Source organism: Macaca mulatta, chromosome 11, assembly GCF_049350105.2.
Source record: "Macaca mulatta isolate MMU2019108-1 chromosome 11, T2T-MMU8v2.0, whole genome shotgun sequence".
Lineage (NCBI taxonomy): Eukaryota > Metazoa > Chordata > Mammalia > Primates > Cercopithecidae > Macaca > Macaca mulatta.
The window spans coordinates 115,678,072-115,699,102 of record NC_133416.1 but is presented as its reverse complement, the minus strand read 5'-3'; the positions used below and the strand labels follow the sequence as shown (position 1 = coordinate 115,699,102).

General features: G+C 45.1%; 2 protein-coding genes and 2 long non-coding RNA genes across 9 annotated transcripts in view; 2 read left to right on the top strand and 2 right to left on the bottom strand.

Moving 5' to 3' along the window:
• Positions 1–1,300: 1,300 nt before the first annotated feature.
• On the bottom strand, positions 1,301–8,068 carry ISCU (iron-sulfur cluster assembly enzyme). Of its 4 annotated transcripts, XM_077952625.1 has the most exons (6): positions 6,894–7,013; positions 6,511–6,607; positions 6,279–6,392; positions 5,275–5,385; positions 3,391–3,469; positions 1,301–1,828 (listed from the first exon to the last, which is right to left on the bottom strand). In XM_077952625.1, exons 2-6 carry the CDS (start codon positions 6,547–6,549, stop codon positions 1,743–1,745), a joined length of 429 nt encoding a protein of 142 aa, XP_077808751.1. In that variant the 5' UTR covers positions 6,550–6,607; positions 6,894–7,013; the 3' UTR covers positions 1,301–1,742.
• Positions 8,069–9,429: 1,361 nt separating this feature from the next.
• The window catches only part of SART3 (spliceosome associated factor 3, U4/U6 recycling protein), a 36,366-nt gene continuing 24,764 nt past the window's right edge, over positions 9,430–21,031 (top strand). For 2 of the 3 annotated variants that reach the window (XM_077952622.1, XM_015152679.3), the window contains exons 1-3: positions 9,430–9,759; positions 18,143–18,269; positions 19,359–19,463. In XM_077952622.1, the coding sequence (XP_077808748.1) occupies positions 9,448–9,759; positions 18,143–18,269; positions 19,359–19,463 (544 nt within the window). In that variant the 5' untranslated portion in view covers positions 9,430–9,447. 3 annotated transcript variants of the gene reach the window in all.
• Positions 9,434–14,794, bottom strand: LOC144333019 (uncharacterized). The gene is made up of 2 exons (XR_013401325.1): positions 14,424–14,794; positions 9,434–11,066 (listed from the first exon to the last, which is right to left on the bottom strand). It is a non-coding gene; the product is annotated as an uncharacterized LOC144333019 (long non-coding RNA).
• Positions 12,861–17,335, top strand: LOC144333024 (uncharacterized). The gene is made up of 2 exons (XR_013401330.1): positions 12,861–12,983; positions 16,531–17,335. It is a non-coding gene; the product is annotated as an uncharacterized LOC144333024 (long non-coding RNA).

The window sequence follows — 21,031 nt, the reverse complement described above, 5'->3', positions numbered from 1 at the left end:
GATAGGGCATCCTTTATTGAGATTTGCATGACTACAGGTAGCTAAGAATAGGGAGACATCAGGGTAGGAGGAACCGTGCTTAGACTTATGCCCACGCCAGGGATGAATGCTTGTCTGGTTTTTTTTTGAGAGAGTCTTGCTCTGTCTTGCAGGCTGGAGTGCACTGGTGCAATCTTGGCTCACTGCTACCTCTGCCTCCCAGGTCAAGCGATTCTCCTGCCTCAGCCTCCCGAGTAGTGGGATTACAGGCACATGCCGCCACGCCTGGCTCATTTTTGTATTCTTAGTAGAGACAGGGTTTCACTATGTTGGCCAGGCTGGTCTTGAACTCCTGACCTCGTGATCCACCCGCCTCGGCCTCCCAAAGTGCTGGGATTACAGGTGTAAGCCACCGCGCCCGGCTGGATGAATGTTTTTTAAACAACCTTAGGTGTACTATGCAGGTACAGAGAGTTCAGAATGAACCAGTTACATACTACACCGATGCAGAACAGAGCATTCAGAAGTTTCTTCCCTAAAGTTCGGCTCATCTATGACCTTGGTTCTTTTTTTTTTTTTTTTTTTTTTTTTTGAGACGGGGTCTTGCTCTGCCGCCCAGGCTGGGGTGCAGTGGCCGGATCTCAGCTCACTGCAAGCTCCGCCTCCCAGGTTTACGCCATTCTCCTGCCTCAGCCTCCCGAGTAGCTGGGACTACAGGCGCCCGCCACCTCACCCGGCTAGTTTTTTGTATTTTTTAGTAGAGACGGGGTTTCACCGTGTTAGCCAGGATGGTCTCGATCTCCTGACCTCGTGATCCGCCCGTCTCGGCCTCCCAAAGTGCTGGGATTACAGGCTTGAGCCACCGTGCCCGGCCTGACCTTGGTTCTTAAAGTGGTTCTTAAAAGTCAGGGGCTCTGGAATTACCTGCCCAGACAGAAGTCAGAAACTTGGGCCTAGAAATCTGCATTTTAAACTCATTCCCGAGGTGCTCTTCACGTATCTTTAGGGTGCTAAGCCAATGCTTCTTAGATTTGAGCAACCAGTGAAATTACAAAAAGAATCTTCAAGACTCACTTCGAGCTGTCAACTATTATCTCACAAAGAACAATGAAAAGCGATAATCATCTCCTTTCATCCTTGTTCCAAAAAAATATTATGTGTATTTGTCTTTGGAAAAAATCTTGTACATGACCTTTACTGTTGTTTGCTTGGAGAGCTGTGTATGTCATTGCGGTCCAACATCTGGGAACCCCAAGGGGCTTTGGGCACCACTTTGGAGTGAATGATGGGCCCAAGAGACAAGGCTTATTAGAGAACACCATTATCTTCCATTGTTTTATTATTATTTTTTTATATATATGCAGATCTGTTTTATGTACAACAATTAGTTCTATCAAATATTCAGACAAAGGCATTCTACTGGTAATTTCCCTCCAAATCAATTCAGGTAAAATTAGATACTTACGTACTTCATGGGCTATCAACATTTGCAACTTATCAATTTCAGTTCTGAGGTCATACACACAATTCAAAATACACATTAACTAGGTTAAGGCGATAAAAGTGGACTGAAAGAAACCACGGGATTCAGAACAATGAAACTGTGTATTTTGCTTGCATGAGAGTCATAATGTGAACAGCAAGTATTGTGCGTATCTCATAGCTCTTCAGTGGAGAGGGAGCGGCTTCTGAACATCTAAGGTGATTGCACGGCAGGTGGGAAACAGGGGTGTGGCCTGCTGGAGGCTTCTCCCAGGGAGGGCTCATTTCTTCTCTGCTTCTCCTTTTTTGGGTTCTTGTTTCAATTTGTAATCAGCCAGGGCGGCCTTGATTGCATCTTCAGCCAGCACTACAGGTAACGGAAGGAAAGAAGCCTAAGTTTCTAGATGCGAAAGAAGTGGTTTTGGGAATAGAATCTTTAAGAGCTTAGAGGAAGTGGTGCTGGTGGGGACTAACGGGGTAACCAAGACAGAAAGCTGGGGTGAGGAGTTGCCGGGCAGGTCAGCAGCTACTTACTGAGCTGAGTTACTCCTGTGGGTAATCCTGGAGACAGACTAGGGTTTAAATATCTGTGATCCCAGGCTAGTTCCTTAGCCTCTTCGAACCTACTTTCTACTCTATAGAACTGGGATAATCATGCTTTTCTTGCCAGGATAGTGTGGGGACTTACGGAAGATGTCTAACACATAGTAGGGACATAGCAAATGTTAGTTCTTGCCTGCTCCCATCAAAGTCTGGCTTTGGACAAAATCATATCATGATAAAAAGTTGACATGACCTTTGGAAAAAAGATCATGTCAATCTGTTGATGGGATGGCATTTGCCACATCACCCTCTAGTGATCGAGAGTTTGACCACTTTTATTTAGGAGTCAATATTCAAAGTGAGGCTATGGGGAAAATAAAAACCAAGAGAGCTGGAATGACAGCAGAAAGCAAGCAAATAGCAGAGAACATCAGCTAAAGGTTTCAGTACCTAAAAATGCCTAATAAAAGGGCTAGGGATTTCCTGAAACCATGTGAAAATGTTTACAAGTGATGACCTTTCTTTATGGGTACTTAAAATTCCAGATCAAGTGGAAAGAACTTGGGTCTGACCAGGCTTCCTGAAGAATGAGTTAGTGTGTCTGCCCCGGCACCTGGCTCTTCTCCTTGTGAGTATTACCCTGGCAAGAGGCCTGACTCTCTGCTGATTTTTAACTAATTTGGTTAGTAAACCTCCATCGATGCATTAAGGCTAATGTTTCTCATTCCTTCTTTCCCTGAGAAGGTTAAGAAATGATGGAAAAAGCATTAGATTTAATACAGAGACCAAACTGGAAAGCCAAGTACAAGTCTTAAGGCATGTGAGCTTTTTTTTAGGATAGCAGAGAGGGGGACATTGTACAACTGGGCTTAGTTGTGCCATATATACAGATGCAGACCCTGACAGTTATAGCATCCAGACAGGAAGTGAAGAAATACACAGGAAACGGGATTATGGAGAAAGCTGAGTTTTCTCCTCTGCTAGAAACAGCAGATTCTGAAATCAAAGATTGGAGCTTAAATTCTGGCTCTCCCACTTATTAGCCATGTGACGTGGGTGTCTCAACCCAAGCCTCAGCTCCTTCATCCATAAGAGGAAAGTAATGACATCGACTGTGCACTCAAGGATATCTGTGAGGTTTAGAAATGATGCCCATCAAGTGCTCAGTATGATGGCTGGTGCATATCTCCTTCTGGCATGATTTTCTTAGGGATGAATGTGAGACCACGGGGGCTCTAACCCTCTGCAGGTTGTAAGGACAGACTCATGAGCTCTAATTCTGAGGGTTATAAACATGGGCTCCATGACCTAAAAGGACTGTTGCAAATGCAAGTTGAAATTACTGCCAAATGTCCCAGCTGACTGGTATGGAGAGCAGAGACTTACTGGAGCAGTGCAGTTTCACGGGAGGCAGGCAGAGCTCCTTGGCGATATCTGTGTTTTTGATAGTCAAGGCTTCCTCCACCTGAGAGGCATAATGGAAAGACGGGCAGTTTTAGCAACGCTTTATCTTGTGAGGGCCAGACAATAAAAAAGGGAGGCCAAAAAGGCCCTCGGGGTTGGTGGGGATAATTTCTGTTTAATAACTCAAAGGGTTGAGGGTCTTCTCAGGATGACTCCCACTCTATCAAAGCTGCAGCTGGGATTCTCAAGCATGAAGTATACACAGCTGCACTGCCTGGCTTGGGTAAGCAAAGACCGCCCAGACACTTCTCTAAGCCAGGAGTGGAACCGGTGAGAAGTCTCTTAGGGATCTGCTTGTGGCCTGTGTCAGGAATCTTTTCCTTAAAAGGTAGTGATTTCCGATACTGGTTTTGTGAATATCAGCTTCTCTGATGTCCTCATACGAAATGTTAGAATAAATCCTTTTGACTAGAAGTGCCACATGGCATCAGAGAGGTTGGGAAGATGTCAGGTAAGTGGCACAGTGGCAGTGGCACAGCCGGGTCGGGCTGAACGCTCTCTCTGGTGTCACCCTTTGCCTATAGGAGCAGCTCCTCCAGATCAACTGAGGAGGACGCCTGGGTTCTGGTTGACAGCCCGGGGGGGATAATGTGAGGCAAACAGATCCTCGCCCATGTGGAACAGTGCCCCACCGCCTTACAGAAAACCAGATTTCCCAACAGCTGGGCTCCTTTGCTATGTCTGACTATCGTTCAATTTCCCAATTCTGCTAACCCTTCTTGGCTGATTCAGGTTCTGCTCCTGAAACTCAGATAGGCGATCTCAGTTTAAAGGTTAAAGAAATGTTCTCTCTCCCATTTTCTGATCACAATTCACAGTCCCCTAAGAGCCAGGTTCTGGGAGCATAAGTGCCTTGTCTCATTTCTCCCTTCACCTGAGGACAGTTCCTGACAAACCACTTCAGGGCTACCTCCTGCCAGAGCAGGTTAGGTCTGAGCTTCCTGGCCCACAGGAGCTTGCCAGCCAGAAGGCCGTGAGCCACAGGAAGCAGGTGGCACGTGGCCTGGCAAACCGCTCTGCCGTGGAGCTGGCCAGCTCCCAAGCATGCTCCTCCATGACTCAGCTCCCTGCACCTGGTCCCTTGGGGCAGCAAAGATGAGTGCCATGATGGTTGGCTTTTCTGAGAGGTTCTGACAGCAACTGGATTTTAGAAAGTCCAGCTCTTCACTGCTTTTGGGACCTTTGACCTCTGCAGCTACCAGGGAAAGACACTTCGGAGAGAAAGGGATGAAAGAGAAGTTCTAGCTCTTTATTATCTCTGCCTTTAGAGGGCTTGTGATCAGCCACCTGGATCACTGTTCTGATTTCGTTGTTCACTTTGCCCCTACCCTTGCTGTGTTTTTGATTCTTTAATCCCTCTTTTAACACACGCTAGTTTATTTCACCAATCCTTGTAAGCCACCTAGAACCCTTCCTGAAACATGAGAGGAAATAAGCAAGAAAATAACTACCATATAACAACTCTCTGACTTGACAAATTATAAGAGTATTGGTAACCTTAGAGAAAGCCAAAGATTTCTTCTAAATTCTATTTTGTTAGAGGGACAGGTGAGGATCTTTTTTGTATGTAATTAACACCCAAACAAACAAACAAAATGATCAACAAGAAAAAAACCCAAACATCATCTAGAATGATCTATAATTCCCAATTTGAAGAATTAATATAATCAACATCTGTATAGCAGAAACTTTAAAAATTCAGAATATTAAAAAAAAGTTATGGTTGTTTTTGACCCATTAGACCCGTCAAGAGACAGGCTTGGGGTGAATGCAATTTCATTCTGTCAGATTTGTGAGCAACCTTACCGTCTTTCCTTTCACCCATTCAGTGGCTAATGAGCTGGAGGCAATTGCAGAACCACAGCCAAATGTTTTAAACCTAGCATCCACAATTTTCCCCTTTTCATCCACTTGAATCTAGAAAAGAGACAAGAGTTAAGTGGTGAGTCCTAGGACCACCCTCTGGAACTTGGCACTCACGAAGTTTCATTGGGGCCTTCCCCAAGGGCTTTGGGCTTGCTTTCCATACTAAGTGATGGTATTAATTACTGATTTTGCCTTGTTTCAGAGAGCTCAGTGATGAAAAGTGAAATGCAGGGACAACTATCCAGGCCCAACTGACAAAGATCAGCTGAAAAATATGTTCCTCCACCCCAATATTATTTTGTTTTGCGACTCTGGCTTGCATTTTGGCTATGAACTTCTATTTGAGGCAGTCTGCTCACAGCTGCTGGGGCAATCTGCCTCTTAAACACTGAGAGAGTACACAATAAAGGTCTCTGGTTAATACTTTTTTCTTGGGCAGCAGATTATACTTAGTGGTTTCCTCCTGTTTTGTTTCTGTATTCCAAGATAGGTATGAAGATCTCTGGCAAGCTGCCCACTCACCATGAAGCAGCAGATTGGCGCTACAACAACAGTTTACCCAAAGCACTAGACACTATCTTCATGTTGCTCCCAATCTGGGGACAGGTTTAATTTACTGTGTTTCTTATCTCATTGGGGACTGCTAGCTCACTGGGATTTTCCTTTGATCAGTAAAATTTACAAAACTCTTTCGTTGGCTGAAGTTGGAATTTAAACTTATACAGTGAGTACAAAAATGAGATTACTTTTCTATTTCGGAAAAAGTCGGCATAGTACACTAGCCTAGCAGGAGAGCTACGATTGAGGCCCTGTTCCAATCATGTCTAACATGGACTCATCCCATCTCACAGGAATAAAGATGGAGACCGAGTGAAATGCTGTATGTGCAAGTGCTTTGTAAACTTAAAGGGATTATTGTTATCACTATTAAAGACTAGCCATACCTGTAATTTCATTACGTCACCACATGCTGGAGCCCCCACCAGTCCAGTTCCAACATTTTTAGATGTCTTGTCAAGGGACCCCACGTTTCTAGGATTTTCATAATGATCAACAACCTAAAATGAGAGGGTTAAGATAAATCGTGTTCACTCTCTATTGGTGCTGGTCTCTGGTATGGTGGCAAGCTCCTGGAAGTCAGCATCTTGAACCTGGCAGGCAATCACCAAATTTCACCTGAGTAGAAAGGTCTACACTCATGTCAGTGAGAACCATTTGTGACCCCCAATTCCTTTTGTGTCTCCTCTACAACTACTTCACAGATTAGCGACACCTAGAAGAAAAAAATATCAGTGAAATCATGTCTTAATTCCATAGGGTTTTTACAAAAATACTTGACTTTTACCCACCTACATCACCAGACTTGGGCTCAAACAGCAGTTTTGTTATTTTCAAATAAAAACTATCCTCAAAGGATGATTACTATTTAAAAATTCTAAAAATAACTATGGCCCAGGAAGGGAAAACTTTTAGAAGCCTTAAGGTGACTGTTACACAGAGAACAATGCTATGGAATGTGTACGTTTATGTGTCTTTCAAAATAAAAACAGTGCCATTACCGTATTTCAGAGCCTGTCATCACCCTGGTGCAGCAGCGCACCCTGGCTGCTGAAAGGCTGCTAGTCCAAGTTTCCTCGGGGTGTACCCTCAACGAAACACACCGCCGGGAGGGGGAGGAGTGAAGAAGCCCTTGGAGAAAGGGCAGAGGCCAGATCAGAATCAACATCTATTCGAACTGGCACACAGAAGGCCTTAATGTGGTTACTGGTTAGTAGTAAGCACCCCGATCTTCCAGTCCCCTTTTCCTCCCCATCTAAGGATTTTGACTCCAAGTAAAGGCCCCTATAGGATAGTATCTAACGGAGGGACTTTTTGTGCCACGTTGATTTATTCTGTTTCTAGAGTGGCAGTCTCACGTCTGGGGGACTTTGCGTCACCAGACAGCAAGGGGCTGCAAACTATGCATCTATCCCTCCTTCCCCGCCAAAAAAACCCCCAAAACAAAACAAAAACACTACGCATGTTGGTTACAAGTCTGACTCCCCTATGCACTCCTAAAGCAGTAACAAAAACGGTCTCCTCGTGCTGGGGCCTATGTGCCAGGAACCATGACAGGACTCCATGCACAGTATCCTTTGTAAGAGACAGCTGAGAGTCCTCATTTACACCTGGGGAAACAAGTTCAGAGAGGCGCAGTGACTAGCGCAAGGTCATCTGGCCAGGGCAGCAGCGTGGCTGAAGCCGGAGCCCGCTCCGGGGGTGTGTCTGTCAATGGACTGTAAAAGACAAGTCCCAACAGGACCCTGCCTCCTGGGCTGTTGGCGAATTTAAAGTTGGGACGCACGAAGTCGCGGCCAGCGGCGGGGCCCCCTGGAAGTCGCAGCCCGATAAGCGGTAACTGTTGTTTATCAGTTGCAGTGAGCCTCACTGCGTAGCAAGGGAAAGTGAGTCAGGGGAAAGACGTGGGAGGCGACAGCTAGTCCTGGCTGCGTAGAACCCCGCGGCCGCCGCTCCAGCCCAGGCCTCCCCCGAGTCGGCATTCCGCGTGTCCCCTCGTTTGTCCCTACCTTCTTGTGATAGAGTCGGGCCGGGGCCGATAGCTCCCGGGCGGGCAGGCGGGGGCTCCGGAGCAGCAGAGCCGACGCTGCCCGCCTCAGACGGCCAGCTCCAGCTGCCGCCATCTTGCCGGCTTGCGCCTGCGCCAGTCCAGAGCGATGCCGAGGGGCGGGGCGCGTCTGCGAGTCGGCGCCGAGCTGGGAGCGCGCCTCTCTGGCGTCACCGAGGCTTTGCGCCTGCGCCTTACCGTTCCGTGCAAGCCTCCGCCCTGTGGCCCCGCCTTGACCACGCCTCTCGGGGGCGGGCGGGGTCGGGAGCGGGAAGGTCTGAAGTCGCTAGAGGGCTTGTCCTGGGTGCTGGATTCTGGTTGAGAGAGGATCTCAGGCTTCTGCAGTGTGGGAATGCGGCGCAGAGGACCACTGAGTCCACTTTTCCTAACCCTATTTTGCAGCTAAGGAAGCTGAGATTCAGGGCAGTTTGGTCACTCCGTCCAAGGTCGCTTAGGGCTTAGGTTCAATTAGAATTCGAACTTGGGTAGTCCTGGGTTAGAATCCTGGTTCGGTTCCTTCCTGGCTGTGTGTCCCTAGACAAATGGTACCGGCTTGCTAAGTCTGAATCTTCCCTTTTGTATTAATTCGAGGACAATTCCTTCATCATGAAGCCAGCATCTGTGTCGAGTACCTACTATGTGTCAAGGCACTCTACTAGACCCGGGGATCCAACAGAAAGCAAAACAGACGTAATTCCTGCCTATTAAGCTTGCTAATGAGGGAGCAAGGTAGAGATAGAGACACACTCCAGTACTTGCCTACCTCAACAATGGGAAGCTTAAGAAGGAAACGAACACCATGTCCTGATTGAAAAAAAATGAGTATATGTCTATTTTTCTCTCTAAAACAACAGCAAATTCAATTTATATGTCGGTGCCTAGCAATTAAGAATTTCTAAAGAAATGCGTATTTACTGTTGGTTTGCAGTATGTGAGCTTATAAAACCGGAAAACTCAAGTGTATTTAACGCCTCCTAGGTACCAGATGTTTACATAAAGGGGAAGAATTTCTTTGGGAAATGGATTTTTCTCTTGAATGGTGAAATCGATCCTTCCCCGAGGACCTGCAGTTTTCTTTGCGTTTGAGGTGCAGTTGCTGGGGAGACTAAACCCAAGCGCCAGGTCACGCTAGGCGATAAGTAAGGTATTTTTTCTAAGAATCACTTTGACCTTCTCAAGATGGCGCCAAATTCTTTACTACAGACACCACGCTCGCTCCATGACTTCCTCTATGGCCTCCACTTCCTGCCCAAAGACCCAACTTCTGTCCGAAGTTGTGACGGAACGTATGCCATGATAATGAGTTTTTTCTCTGGTGGGAGTTTTTACAGGGGTATAAAATAAAATGAATTTAGTGTATTTGGAGATTTTCTCGTTATCTAAGGTTCCCAGTTTCCCTTTCAGTGTCAAGAAAACGGGCTTTTGATAAGGCGCGCGCCGCGGGCAGCTTCTGCCTCAGCGGGTCTTTGGCGGCCGCGGGAAGACCCGAGAGTCATTAGAAGCGCAAGATGGCGACTGCGGCCGCAACCTCGGCTTCAGAACCTGAGGCTGAGTCCAAGGCTGGGCCCAAGGCTGACGGAGAGGAGGATGAGGTTAAGGCGGCGAGGACAAGAAGGAAGGTGTTATCGCGGGCTGTGGCCGCTGCGACATACAAGACCGTGGGGCCAGGGTGGGATCAGCAGGAGGAAGGCGTGAGCGAGAGCGATGGGGATGAGTACGCCATGGCTTCCTCCGCGGAGAGCTCCCCCGGGGAGTACGAGTGGGAATATGACGAAGAGGAGGAGAAGAACCAGCTGGAGATTGAGAGACTGGAGGAGCAGGTGGGCCCGGGGGTGGGCAGCGGGCACCTTCCAGTCTTTCAGGTCCTCAGGTCCCCGTGTCCTGGCCCGCCTCCCTAGTCCTCGGCGGCCATAAAGCCGCCAAGGCTGCAAACCCCTTTTTCATGACCGTAGCTCCTGTCATTTGAGTGCTTACTGCGTGCCCGGTGCTTTGCAAATGTTATCCCATTGAATCCTCCTCACCACCCTGTGAAGGAAGCCCTGTTATCTATCCCCATTTTATTGGAGGAAACTGAGGTTCGTGGAGGAAAGTCTCTTGCTCAAGATAATACTTCCTGCAAGTCAGGCCTCGTACTTTGATCCCATTCCAGAACTCCCCCTCGTAGCCACACGTCCAACAGTAGAAATACACTCGTTCACAAGAGACTGTTACTTTGTTGTGTAGGAATGACGGCGGTGATGAAACTTGTGGTAGGAAAAATATTGACCGCGATGGTGATAATAGAAATGGAAAGGTTTGCTGGTTCTGGAGGTTAAGGCCTCAGTTCTAGCTGTTCCACCCTTGTATGTCCTTGTGAGAATTTCTTAATTTCTCTGATCCTCTCGGCTTCCTCATCTGCAGATTGGGAGCAACAATGTCTGCATAATATAATTGTTGTAACAGTATCTATAGTCCAGTGCCTAGCATCTAGTCATAACATGGTCTTTCGTTTGTAACCTTACGAGGTGGTGATATCTACTGTATAATCCAGGATCTCAGCAGGAAATAGGTGGCACATTTAGATTAGGATGATCTGAGAGAAAGTAAGGGTGTGGGTAGGGAAATCAGGAGTGAAGGTTTAGTATCCCATGGCTAGTAACTCCAGAACCTGGTGTCCATCTTTGGGCCTGAAGGGGTGAAGGGAATGATCTGAGTTGTGTAGAGAGGGCACCTGAGACCTGCTGATAACTTTGTTCAAGGGATGCAGCCCCAGTTTCCTGTCAAGGATTGGGGTGGGGGAAGAAATACCTTGACCTCCCTTTCTTCCTTCCACCAAACTTCCCCTGCTGGTGCCTTCTGCTGGGCAGACCCATCTGGAAGCTGAAGAGCCAGAAAACCTGTATATGGGGTCTATACTCGGGGACACAGGGCAGGGAGGAGAGGGTAGGGTGTGTTTGGAGGGGGCAAACAGAAGAGATGGAGCACATTCTCTTTTTTTTTTTTGAGACAAGAGTCTCGCCCCGTCATCCAGGCTGGAGTGCAGTGGCACCATCTCGTCTCACTGCAAACTCTGCCTCCCTGGTTGAAGCGATTCTTCTGCCTCAGCCTTCCCAGTAGCTGGGATCCAGGCATGCCCCATTGCGCCCGGCTAATTTCTGTATTTTTAGTAGAGATGGAGTTTCACCATGTTGGCCGGGCTTCTCTTGAATTCCTGACCTCAGGGGATCCACGCACCTTGGCCTCCCATAGTGCTGGGGTTACAGGCCTGAGCCACTACGCCCGGCCCACATTCTCTTTTTACAGATGAAGAAACAGAGGTTCAGAACAAATGATGAAATGATTTGCTTTAAGTCGTTCATAGTGGGATTTACACTGAAAATGTGGACTAGATGCCACACTGGATGTGAAATCACTCAGGGAATGTGAAGTTGCTAATCTAGGTTACTCATTAAACGTTGCTGAGTGTCAGTTTCCTTATAATACTCCCTCTGGCACTGATATTTTTGTTACATTATGAGATAGTGATGTCATCCATTGGTATAGCTTGTCCCACCCATTACATTTGATTGACAGAGGAACCAGTTGGGGTTGGCAGGTAGTTACCATTTCCACTTTTTATAAATAAGTGTACTGAAGCTAATTTAGTCTTATTCAGCAAGTACAGCGTGACACTGCGTACCAGATTGACTGTGTCCCTGCCCTTGTTGATATCATTTCTTCAGACTGCTAGTCCTGGGCCTTTCGATGAGCCTATTCTGTGACGTGGGGGAAAGAGAGGTTTGGGACCAGAGAGGTTAAGTCCTTGATGAGGGTACACAGCTTGCTAAGGAGCAAGAAAGGGGAGAGCAGAGGTCTCCTGGCCACTAGTACTCTGCAGTTGCCTGTCCTGCCACAAATCACCAAGGGTGGAATGGAGTTTAGAATGTGACCACACAGGATGGGACCTGGCAAGTGATGAATTGAAGACCCTCTGGCCTTATGCTCTCTGTCCTGGGGTCTAGAAATGGACTTTTCCAATTTCTCCAAGCCTCCCACCCACCTCACCTGGTCCCACAGCTGCTGCTTCCTGCCGTAGCTGCTCTTATGGTAGAGCATCATGATGAATCGCTTCCAAATAGGTCTGGGAGAAACTTGGCCTCGCCATATTTGAAAGTTCTGGTTCTCATACCTGAGTGTTTCTGAGAGAGCGTCTCACTCTTGCCCAGGCTGGAGTAGTGGCGTGATCATGGCTCACTGCAGCTGGGACCTCCCAGGCTCAAGTGATCCTCCCAGCTCATCCTTCAAAGTAGCTCGGACTACAGGCATGAGCCCCCACGCCTGGCTAATTAAAATTTATTTTTGTAGAGATGGGTTCTTACTATGTTGCCCAGGTAGATGTTGAATTCCTGAGCTCAAGTCATCCTCCTGCCTCAGTGTCCCAAAGTTCTCAGATCACAGGCACAAGCTACCACACGTGGCCACGATTATATTTTATGGAAGCTGGCAGTTTGCTATGGTATCTGTGTAACAAAAGCAAATATTTTCCATTATTTGTGTTTGTGTGCTGAAACTAAAAGTGGCACTTCATGGTCGCTTCAGCAGATTTGTCAGTGCAGCAGTACAGAGACTATGGCTTTGCAACCCTGTGTGATCCCCAGCCTTCCATTGAGTAGTGGAAAGGCCTTGTAACAAGTTATTTCAGCTCGCAGAGCCTTGGGTGTCCCAGTTAGTAAAATGAAGGTTGTAATAGTGCTTTCCTCACAAGGCTGTTGTGGGGTGACTCACAGGCACAATGTGGGTAAAGCTCCTGGCACGGTTTGGTATGTGATAGTTGCTGCTCCATTCTCCCTTCCCTGCCTTTCCCTTGATCGCACCAGTTGTTTTCTTTCCATCAGACCTCTCTTATTTCTCCCCCTTTCTAGTACAGGTAGGTGTAACACTTTCTTCACATTGCTAGGGAGTTCAATCAGTTAACGTATCATTTTGTGATTGGTTAAGTTTCCTTTAAAGCATCTATGTTATTAATCCCAGCTACTGGGGAGGCTGAGGCAGGAGAATCACTTGAACCTGGGAGGCAGAGGTTGCAGTAAGCTGAGATCACACCACTGCACTCCAGCCTGGGTGACAGAGCAAGACTCCATCTCAAAAAAAAAAAAAAAAAAAAAGTCATTAATGATGTTCTAAGACCAGAATAGACCAGCATATTTATCATTTCTCAGTATAGGTTGAACTATGTAGAAATAGCTCTTTTAAATGCATTTCAATATGTATTTAATATATGTACTTTCAGAGTATTTGTCCTTATATGGCAACTTCATCATTTTACCCTGAAAATCAGAAGTTTACACCAAAAGCCACACCTTAAAGGCAGCTTCTTGACTTTAGCGACTTTTACAGCTTTTTCTTCTGCTGATCTACACATGGTATTCATGTGAGGGGTGCTTGCATACATAGATATTCGTGACACTGACTGGCAAGTGCTCTCCCACTCCTGTTCGTGCTCCACAAGCACCTCTAGTGAGTTCAGAGTGGTGATGTGGCGCGGAGAGCCTTGAATGTTCTTTAATGAAGAAAGTATATCCTTCTCAAACTTCATTTCTCAAATATCCCAAACTGCGGTTACTTTGTGTGACACACTTGATACGTGATTTTGAAACATCAGTGTGTCATGGTAGCCCATTTAAGAACCAGAGCTTTAGCCCAGCTCTTTCATGGTACAAACGAGGAAACAGAACAAGTGGGGATTAGAACACTTGTGTCCTGATCTGGTCCAGTGCTTTTCACCTATCGTGATCATCGGATGAGTTCAGTTTGTCAGCTTTTAGGAGTCATAAGCAGGAGAACATTGCTAAAAGTCTTTTTTTTTTTTTTTTTTTTTTTTTTTTTGAGACGGAGTCTCGCTCTGTCGCCCAGGCTGGGGTGCAGTGGCCAGATCTCAGCTCACTGCAAGCTCCGCCTCCCGGGTTCCCGCCATTCTCCTGCCTCAGCCTCCCGAGTAGCTGGGACTACAGGCGCCCGCCACCTCGCCCGGCTAGTTTTTTGTACTTTTTAGTAGAGACGGGGTTTCACTGTGTTAGCCAGGATGGTCTTGATCTCCTGACCTCGTGATCCGCCCGTCTCGGCCTCCCAAAGTGCTGGGATTACAGGCTTGAGCCACCGCGCCTGGCCTGCTAAAAGTCTTAAGATTTAAAAATGAGAGCTCTTATCTGTAATTGATTATTATCTTTGGCATGTAATTTGATAAATACAAAGCAGTTCACATCATGTACAAGAGTTTCTCACCAGATGCAGTGGCTCACACCTGTAATCCAGCACTTTGAGAGGCTGAGGCAGGATGATCCTTTGAGCCCAGTAGTTTGAGACCAGACTGGGCAAGATGGTGAGACCCCCCCTTTACAAAAAATAAATTTAAAAAATGTAGGCCGGGCGCGGTGGCTCAAGCCTGTAATCCCAGCACTCTAGGAGGCCGAGACGGGCGAATCACGAGTTCAGGAGATCGAGACCATCCTGGCTAACACGGTGAAACCCCGTCTCTACTAAAATACAAAAAAAATTAGCCGGGCGAGGTGGCGGGCGCCTGTACTCCCAGCTACTCCGGAGGCTGAGGCAGGAGAATGGCGTGAACCCGGGAGGCGGGGCTTGCAGTGAGCTGAGATCCGGCCACTGCACTCCAGCCTGGGCAACAGAGCCAGACTCCGTCTCAAAAAAAAAAAAAAAAAAAAAAAAAAATGTAGCCGGGTGTGGTGGCGTGCGCGTGTAGTAGCAGCTACTGGAGAGGCTGAGGCGGGAGGATCACTTGAGCCCAGGAATTCGAGGCTGCAGTGATTCGTGATTGTGCCACGGCACTCCAGCCTGAGGAAGAGTGAGACCCTGTCTCAAAAAAAAAAAAAAAAAAAAGAGTTTCTCAAAGTCACTATTTTTCAACCTGGGGGTCACAGTTGTACATCATAAATTTATTTTAGCTGAAACAGCCATTGCCACCTGAGCCATAATGTTTTTCAACTGCATGGGTCTGTTTTGGGCTCTCTCTTCAGTTTGTCTATCCTGTGCCAGTTCCACTGATTAACTTATTGCTAAGGCTTGCTATCTGGTAAGACAAATCCTCCTACCTGATTTTTTTTTTTCTTTCCCTGCAGGGTGTTTTGGCTCTTTCATATAAATTTTAGGATGATTTTGTCAAGGTCTATGAAAAACCCTGTTGGTTTTTTTATTTGAATTGCATTGAATTTATGGATTATTTAGGGGAGAATTGACGTCTTTGCCATAATGATTATTCTAACCCAGAATATGCATATAACTCCATTTGTCTAGGTATTGAATATTCTTTCTATTTTTGAGACGTGGTCTTGCTCTGTTGCCCGGGCTGGAGTGCAGTGGCATGATCTCAGTGCACTGCAACCTCTGCCTGCTGGACTTAAGCGATCTTCTCACCTCATCCTCTTGAGTAGCTGGGACCACAGGCATGTGCTACCACTCAGCTAATTTTTTATAATTTTTGTAGAGACAGAGTTTTGCTGTGTTGCCCAAGCTGGTCTCGAACTCCTGGACTCAAGTGATCTGCCCAGCTTGGCCTCCCAGAGTGCTGGGATTACAGGCGTGAGCCACCGCACCCAGCCAAGTCTTTAATATCTTTCAATCAAGTTTAAAAACATTTTGCCATACAGGTGTCACACATCTTTTGTTAGATGTATTTCTAGGTACTTTATGGTGTTCGATGTTTATGCTATCCTATTTAAAATTACATTTTAAAGCTTGCTGGTTTATAGAAATGTAATTTTTTTATTGTAAAAAACACATAACGTAAAATTTGCTATGTTATTCTTAAGTGTACAGTTCAGTAGTATTAAGTATAGTCAAATTGTTGCGAAGCAGATCTCCAAAGTTTTCATTTGCATAGATGCAACTCTGTACCCATTAAACAGCTCTCCTTCCCCTTCCTTCCCAATCCCCTGGTAACTACCATTGTAGTTTTCTGTGTCTATGAATTTGACTAGATACTTCATATAAGTGGAATCATACAGTATTTGTCTCTTTGTATGTAATTGATTTTTATACATTGCTCTTATTGCTTGTCACCTTACTAATCTTGTTTATTATTTCCAAATGATTTGTTTGTAGATGAGTTTTAGTTTACTATACAGTGATATCATCTGACTATAATTACAGTTCTCATTCTTTTCTCTCTTTACGTTTCTTTTCCTTGTCTCATTGTTCCAACCCCTCCAGTACAGGGTTAAATAGAGGGTGATACTGGGTAGCTTTTTGTGTTTTTTAAAAGGAATTTTAATATATTATCATTAGGAGTCATATTTATTGTAGATTTTAAAAATCAGGTTAAGGAAGTGCCTTTCTATTCCTAGTGTGCCAGTTCTTAATTTTGACTCATGAGTTTTAATCACATGCTTTTTCTTCATTGAGATAATCATATTTTTTTTCGTCAAATTTGATGGTGGAAAAAATTATACTGGATGATTTTGTAGTGTGAAAACACCCTTGCATTCCTGGGATAGACCCAATTTGGTCATTATGTATTGTTCTCTTTATACATTTCTGATTTTTAATTTAATTTAATTTTTATTTTTTATTATTATTATTTTTTGAGATGGAGTCTCGCTCTGTCGCCCAGGCTGGAGCGCAATGGTGTGATCTCAGCTCACTGCAACCTCTGCCTCCCAGGTTCAAGTGATTCTCCTGCCTCAGCCTCCCGAGTAGCTGGGACTACAGGCATGTGCCACCACACCCAGCTAATTTTTTGTATTTTTTGGTAGAGATGGGGTTTCACCGTGTTGGCCAGGCTGGTCTTGAACTCCTGACCTCGTGATCTGCCCGCTTCAGCCTCCCAAAGTGCTGGGATTACAGGTGTGAGCCACCACGCCTGGCCATCTTGATTTATTTAAAGTGATTTTTAGTGTAATTGCTTTGAATAGTTTTCTCAGTGGTTGCTTTGGGTGTTAAAATATACAGAGTTGACTTACATGGTATCAGTGTTTTACCACTTGAACGAAGTGTGGAAATCTTCCATTTCAGTTCTCTTTCCATCCCCACTTTTAAATAATACTGTGTTGGGTATCAGAAGTTCTTACAATGTTTGTTTCATTACATACGATTTAGAAAGCTCATGAAGAGAGGAGGATACTCATCTGTCATAGTTCCCGTATTTCTGCTCTTACTGTTGTTCTGTTCTTTCTTCCTTTTTGATGCTCTAGGATTCCTTCTTTTAACTTTTCTGTTCGAAGAACTTCCTTTAGCTATTCTTCAAGGGTTGGTCTGCTAGTGACATTCTTTTTGTTTTTCTTTGTCTCAGATATATGGTAACTTAAAATAATTTTAGTTTGAAAAGTTTCAAATGTACAAATAAAACTTTATGTACCTGTCACTCAGCATCAACAGATACCAACCTGCTGCCACTCTTGTTTCTCTAATATGGATTTCCATCTCTTTTTTTGGAGATAGGGTCTTGCTCTGTCACCCAGGCCCAGAGTGCAGTGGCGTGATCTCGGCTCGCTGCAACCTCTCTCTCCCAGGCTCAAGTGATCCACTTCAGCCTCCGAAGTAGCTGGGACCACAGGCGCATACCACAATGTCCGGCTAATTTTTTGTATTTTTGGTAGAGATAGGGTTTGACTATGTTGCTGAGGCTGGTCTCGAACGCCTGAGCTCAAGCAGTCCACCTGCCTTGGCCTCCCAAAGTGCTGGGATCACAGACGTGAGCCACCGTAACTGGCCTCCATCTCTTTTATTTAGTAAAATAAAAAAGGTCTTACAGTGTACCTCACATGTACTGAAGGATGTTATAAAATTACCTTTTTGGTTTTTAGTTTTTCTTAAAGACCAGTGTAATAGTAGAATTTTTAAAAATCTTTGGAAGACCTGGTATGAACTAGAAACAGTAGTGTTCTCATTTTATAGATGAGGAAATAGAGGCTTAGGAAAGTAAATAACTTACCTGAGGTCACATACTTTTTATTTGTTTCATTAGAATGCCTCCTTTATTTCCGAGAGAACCCTGATGGCTTCTAGCAGGAACTGTAACAGATTTGAGGGAGCTTTATGTTTGTTTCAAAAGCCTCTTTTATTGTTTTGTCTTCTGCCTGTGGGTACACGCTGGGTTGCTGTTTCAGTGGTTTTCTCAGATAGCACATTTATTTTGTTTGTGGCAGGTATGTGTGTAGTTACCAGTAGTGACAAAAGCTAAGTTACTTGATGATGGCATTTTAAATTTCAACTTGTTTCTTTTCCTGTTAGTTGTCTATCAACGTCTATGACTATAACTGCCACGTGGACTTGATCAGGCTGCTCCGGCTGGAAGGGGAGCTTACCAAGGTGAGGATGGCCCGCCAGAAGATGAGTGAGATCTTTCCCTTGACTGAAGGTAAGCTTCAGCAGTCAGGCTGCTTTTAGAAACAGAAACAAGGCTTGTATATTTGTTTCAATGTTGAAAGTGGGACATGCTCCTTGTAGAAAACCTGGACAGTGTAGTAGAAAGAAGAAAACCCATCAGAGTTAGCTATTTTTAGTTTATTATCTTGTAGTTTTTTGCAAAATGTAGTTATGATCATATAACACGGATTTTGAATTCTGATTTTTTAATTATAACGTTATGGTAAACATTTGTAATGTGATTAAACTTGAATCCCATTTCTATTTCCCATTTCAGTATTTATGTATTTAATCCATTCTCTTGAAACCAGAAAATTGTAAATATATTTAAACTTTTACAGACAGCTTTTTATGTAAATGTTTCATACATTAATTGTTCCAGAATAGTTGGGCATTTAGGTTATTTCTACTTATTTGCGTATTAGAAACATAATTGCACTGAACAACTCTTTAGTCTTCATGAATATTCATAAGTGATCTTTTGGGCAGTGCTTAGGACACTTTGGTCCTAGATCCCACTCTGCCCCTTTTCCCTTCTGCAAAGCATAACTGCTGAGTGTAGATGCTAGAGTCAGATGACCTAGATTCATTCCTGGCTACATCGTTTACTATCTGTGTGACCTTAAGCAGATTATGTAAACATTCTGAGACTCAGTTTTTCTAGCAGTTAAATGATGGCAGCAGTAGTTTCTGCCTTGTAATGTATGACAGAATAGGATGAGCTATTCTACCTATAACACTTAACACATGCCTGGCATGTTGTAATCCTTAAATAGATGTCATTATTTTTAGTGTTACTATCACCAACCTTACAGGATTATGATAAAGACTGAATGAGAAAAGTGCTTTGCCAAATATGAAATGCCTAACAAGTAGAGGATATTATGATTTTAGTGATTTGATCTTATTTGGAAGCACAAAACCTCCTATGTGCTTAGTTCAGGTTTTAAGAAGTGAATTTCTGGAACAATGCCAGGTTGTGTAAGATGGATGAAGCATTTGCGTGCTGATGTTTCTTGGTAAAGTCCCTGCTCTCAGCCTCCCCTTTGGTATTAATGCGGGAAGTACTCTTGTCTCATAGAGCTCTGGCTGGAGTGGCTGCACGACGAGATCAGCATGGCCCAGGACGGCCTGGACAGAGAGCATGTGTATGACCTCTTTGAGAAAGCTGTGAAGGATTACATTTGTAAGTTCCCGTGGACTTTTTTAGGGTATCTGAAAATGTCATGTAGATCAGTCTGCTGTTGAGGACTGTATTATGAGATGCTGCTACCCAGAAAAGGGAACTTTAGTCTAACAATTAGCAAGATTTAAGTTCAATCGTCTTGTCATTGTCTTTGTTCTTTAATTGAGGAAGTGTAGTTTTAAAATAAAAGTGGAAGAAGCGCTTGCAGTAAGGGAATGAGTACACTCACACTCAGGATGTACTGACAGAGCTTACATGGCATTTCCTGGTGATCTTTTATACATTGAATAGGGTTTTAGAGGTTTTGGACAAAGATGCTTTAAAAAAAAAAGATGAAAACATTAAAAGAAAACCTTTTTATTTTGAAGTAATTATAGAGTATAGGAAGTTGCAGAAATAGTACAGAGAAGTCTTGTGTACTCACTTTACCCAGTTTCCTCCAATATCTTGTTTCTGTAGTACAAAATCAAAACCAGGAAATTGCCGGGCGCGGTGGCTCAAGCCTGTAATCCCAGCACTTTGGGAGGCCGAGACGGGCGGATCACAAGGTCAGGAGATCGAGACCATCCTGGCTAACATGGTGAAACCCCGTCTCTACTAAAAATACAAAAAACTAGCCGGGCGAGGTGGCGGGCGCCTGTAGTCCCAGCTACTCGGAGGCTGAGGCAGGAGAATGGCGTAAACCCGGGAGGCGGAGCTTGCAGTGAGCTGAGATCCGGCCACTGCACTCCAGCCTGGGCGACAGAGCGAGACTCCGTCTCAAAAAAAAAAAAAAAAAAAAAAAAAACAACCAGGAAATTGACCTTGGAACAATGGGAAAAAAAGACATTTTATTACATGTGTAGATTCATCTAACCACTGCTGCAGTCCAGATACAGAATCGTTCTGTCCCCACAGAGACCTCCCTTGCCTGCTGGTATTGACATCTTACCGGTGCAAGTGGAGTATAGAAGACTCACCTCCCTTTAAGTCTCTTTACTGTCCCCTGTATATAGTATAAGTGTCTTAAATATTTTCTGTATGTGAACTGGGGACCACATCAGACAATGCTGTGGACAAAATGCTATTAAAAAGCGTTTTAAGGCTGGGCGTGGTGGCTCACACCTGTAATCCCAGAACTTTGGGAGACCGAGGCTGGTGGTCACTTGACATTGGGAGCTCAAGACCAGCCTGGCCAACATGGCAAAACCCCATCTCTGCTAAAAATACAAGAATTAGCCAGGCATGGTGGCACGTGCTTGTAATCTCAGCTACTCAGGAGGCTGAGGCAGGAGAATTGCTTGAACTGAGGAGGTGGAGGTTGCAGTGAGCTGAGGTTGTGCTACTACACTCCAGCCTGGGCAACAGAGTGAGATTCTGTCTCAGAAGAAAGCATTTTAAGGTCAGGCTTGGTAGCTTATGCCTGTAATCCCAGCAATTTGGGAGATCAAGGCAGGCAGCTCACTTGAGCCCAGGAGTTTGAAATCAGCCTGCCCAGCATGGGGAAACCCCATCTCCACTAAAAATACAATTAGCTGGGTGTGGTGGCATGTAGGCCTGTAATCCCAGCTACTCAGGTGGCTGAGGCA

Excerpts from the sequence above, each read along its gene's own strand:
- ISCU (XM_077952623.1), bottom strand. The coding sequence starts at position 8,015 with ATGGCGGCAGCTGGAGCTGGCCGTCTGAGGCGGGCAGCGTCGGCTCTG. Across the intron at positions 5,386-6,278 it reads GTGACGTAATGAAATTACAG|ATTCAAGTGGATGAAAAGGG; the intron begins GTATGGCTAGTC and ends TCTCTTTTCTAG. Across the intron at positions 3,470-5,274 it reads AATGGGTGAAAGGAAAGACG|GTGGAGGAAGCCTTGACTAT; the intron begins GTAAGGTTGCTC and ends TATGCCTCTCAG.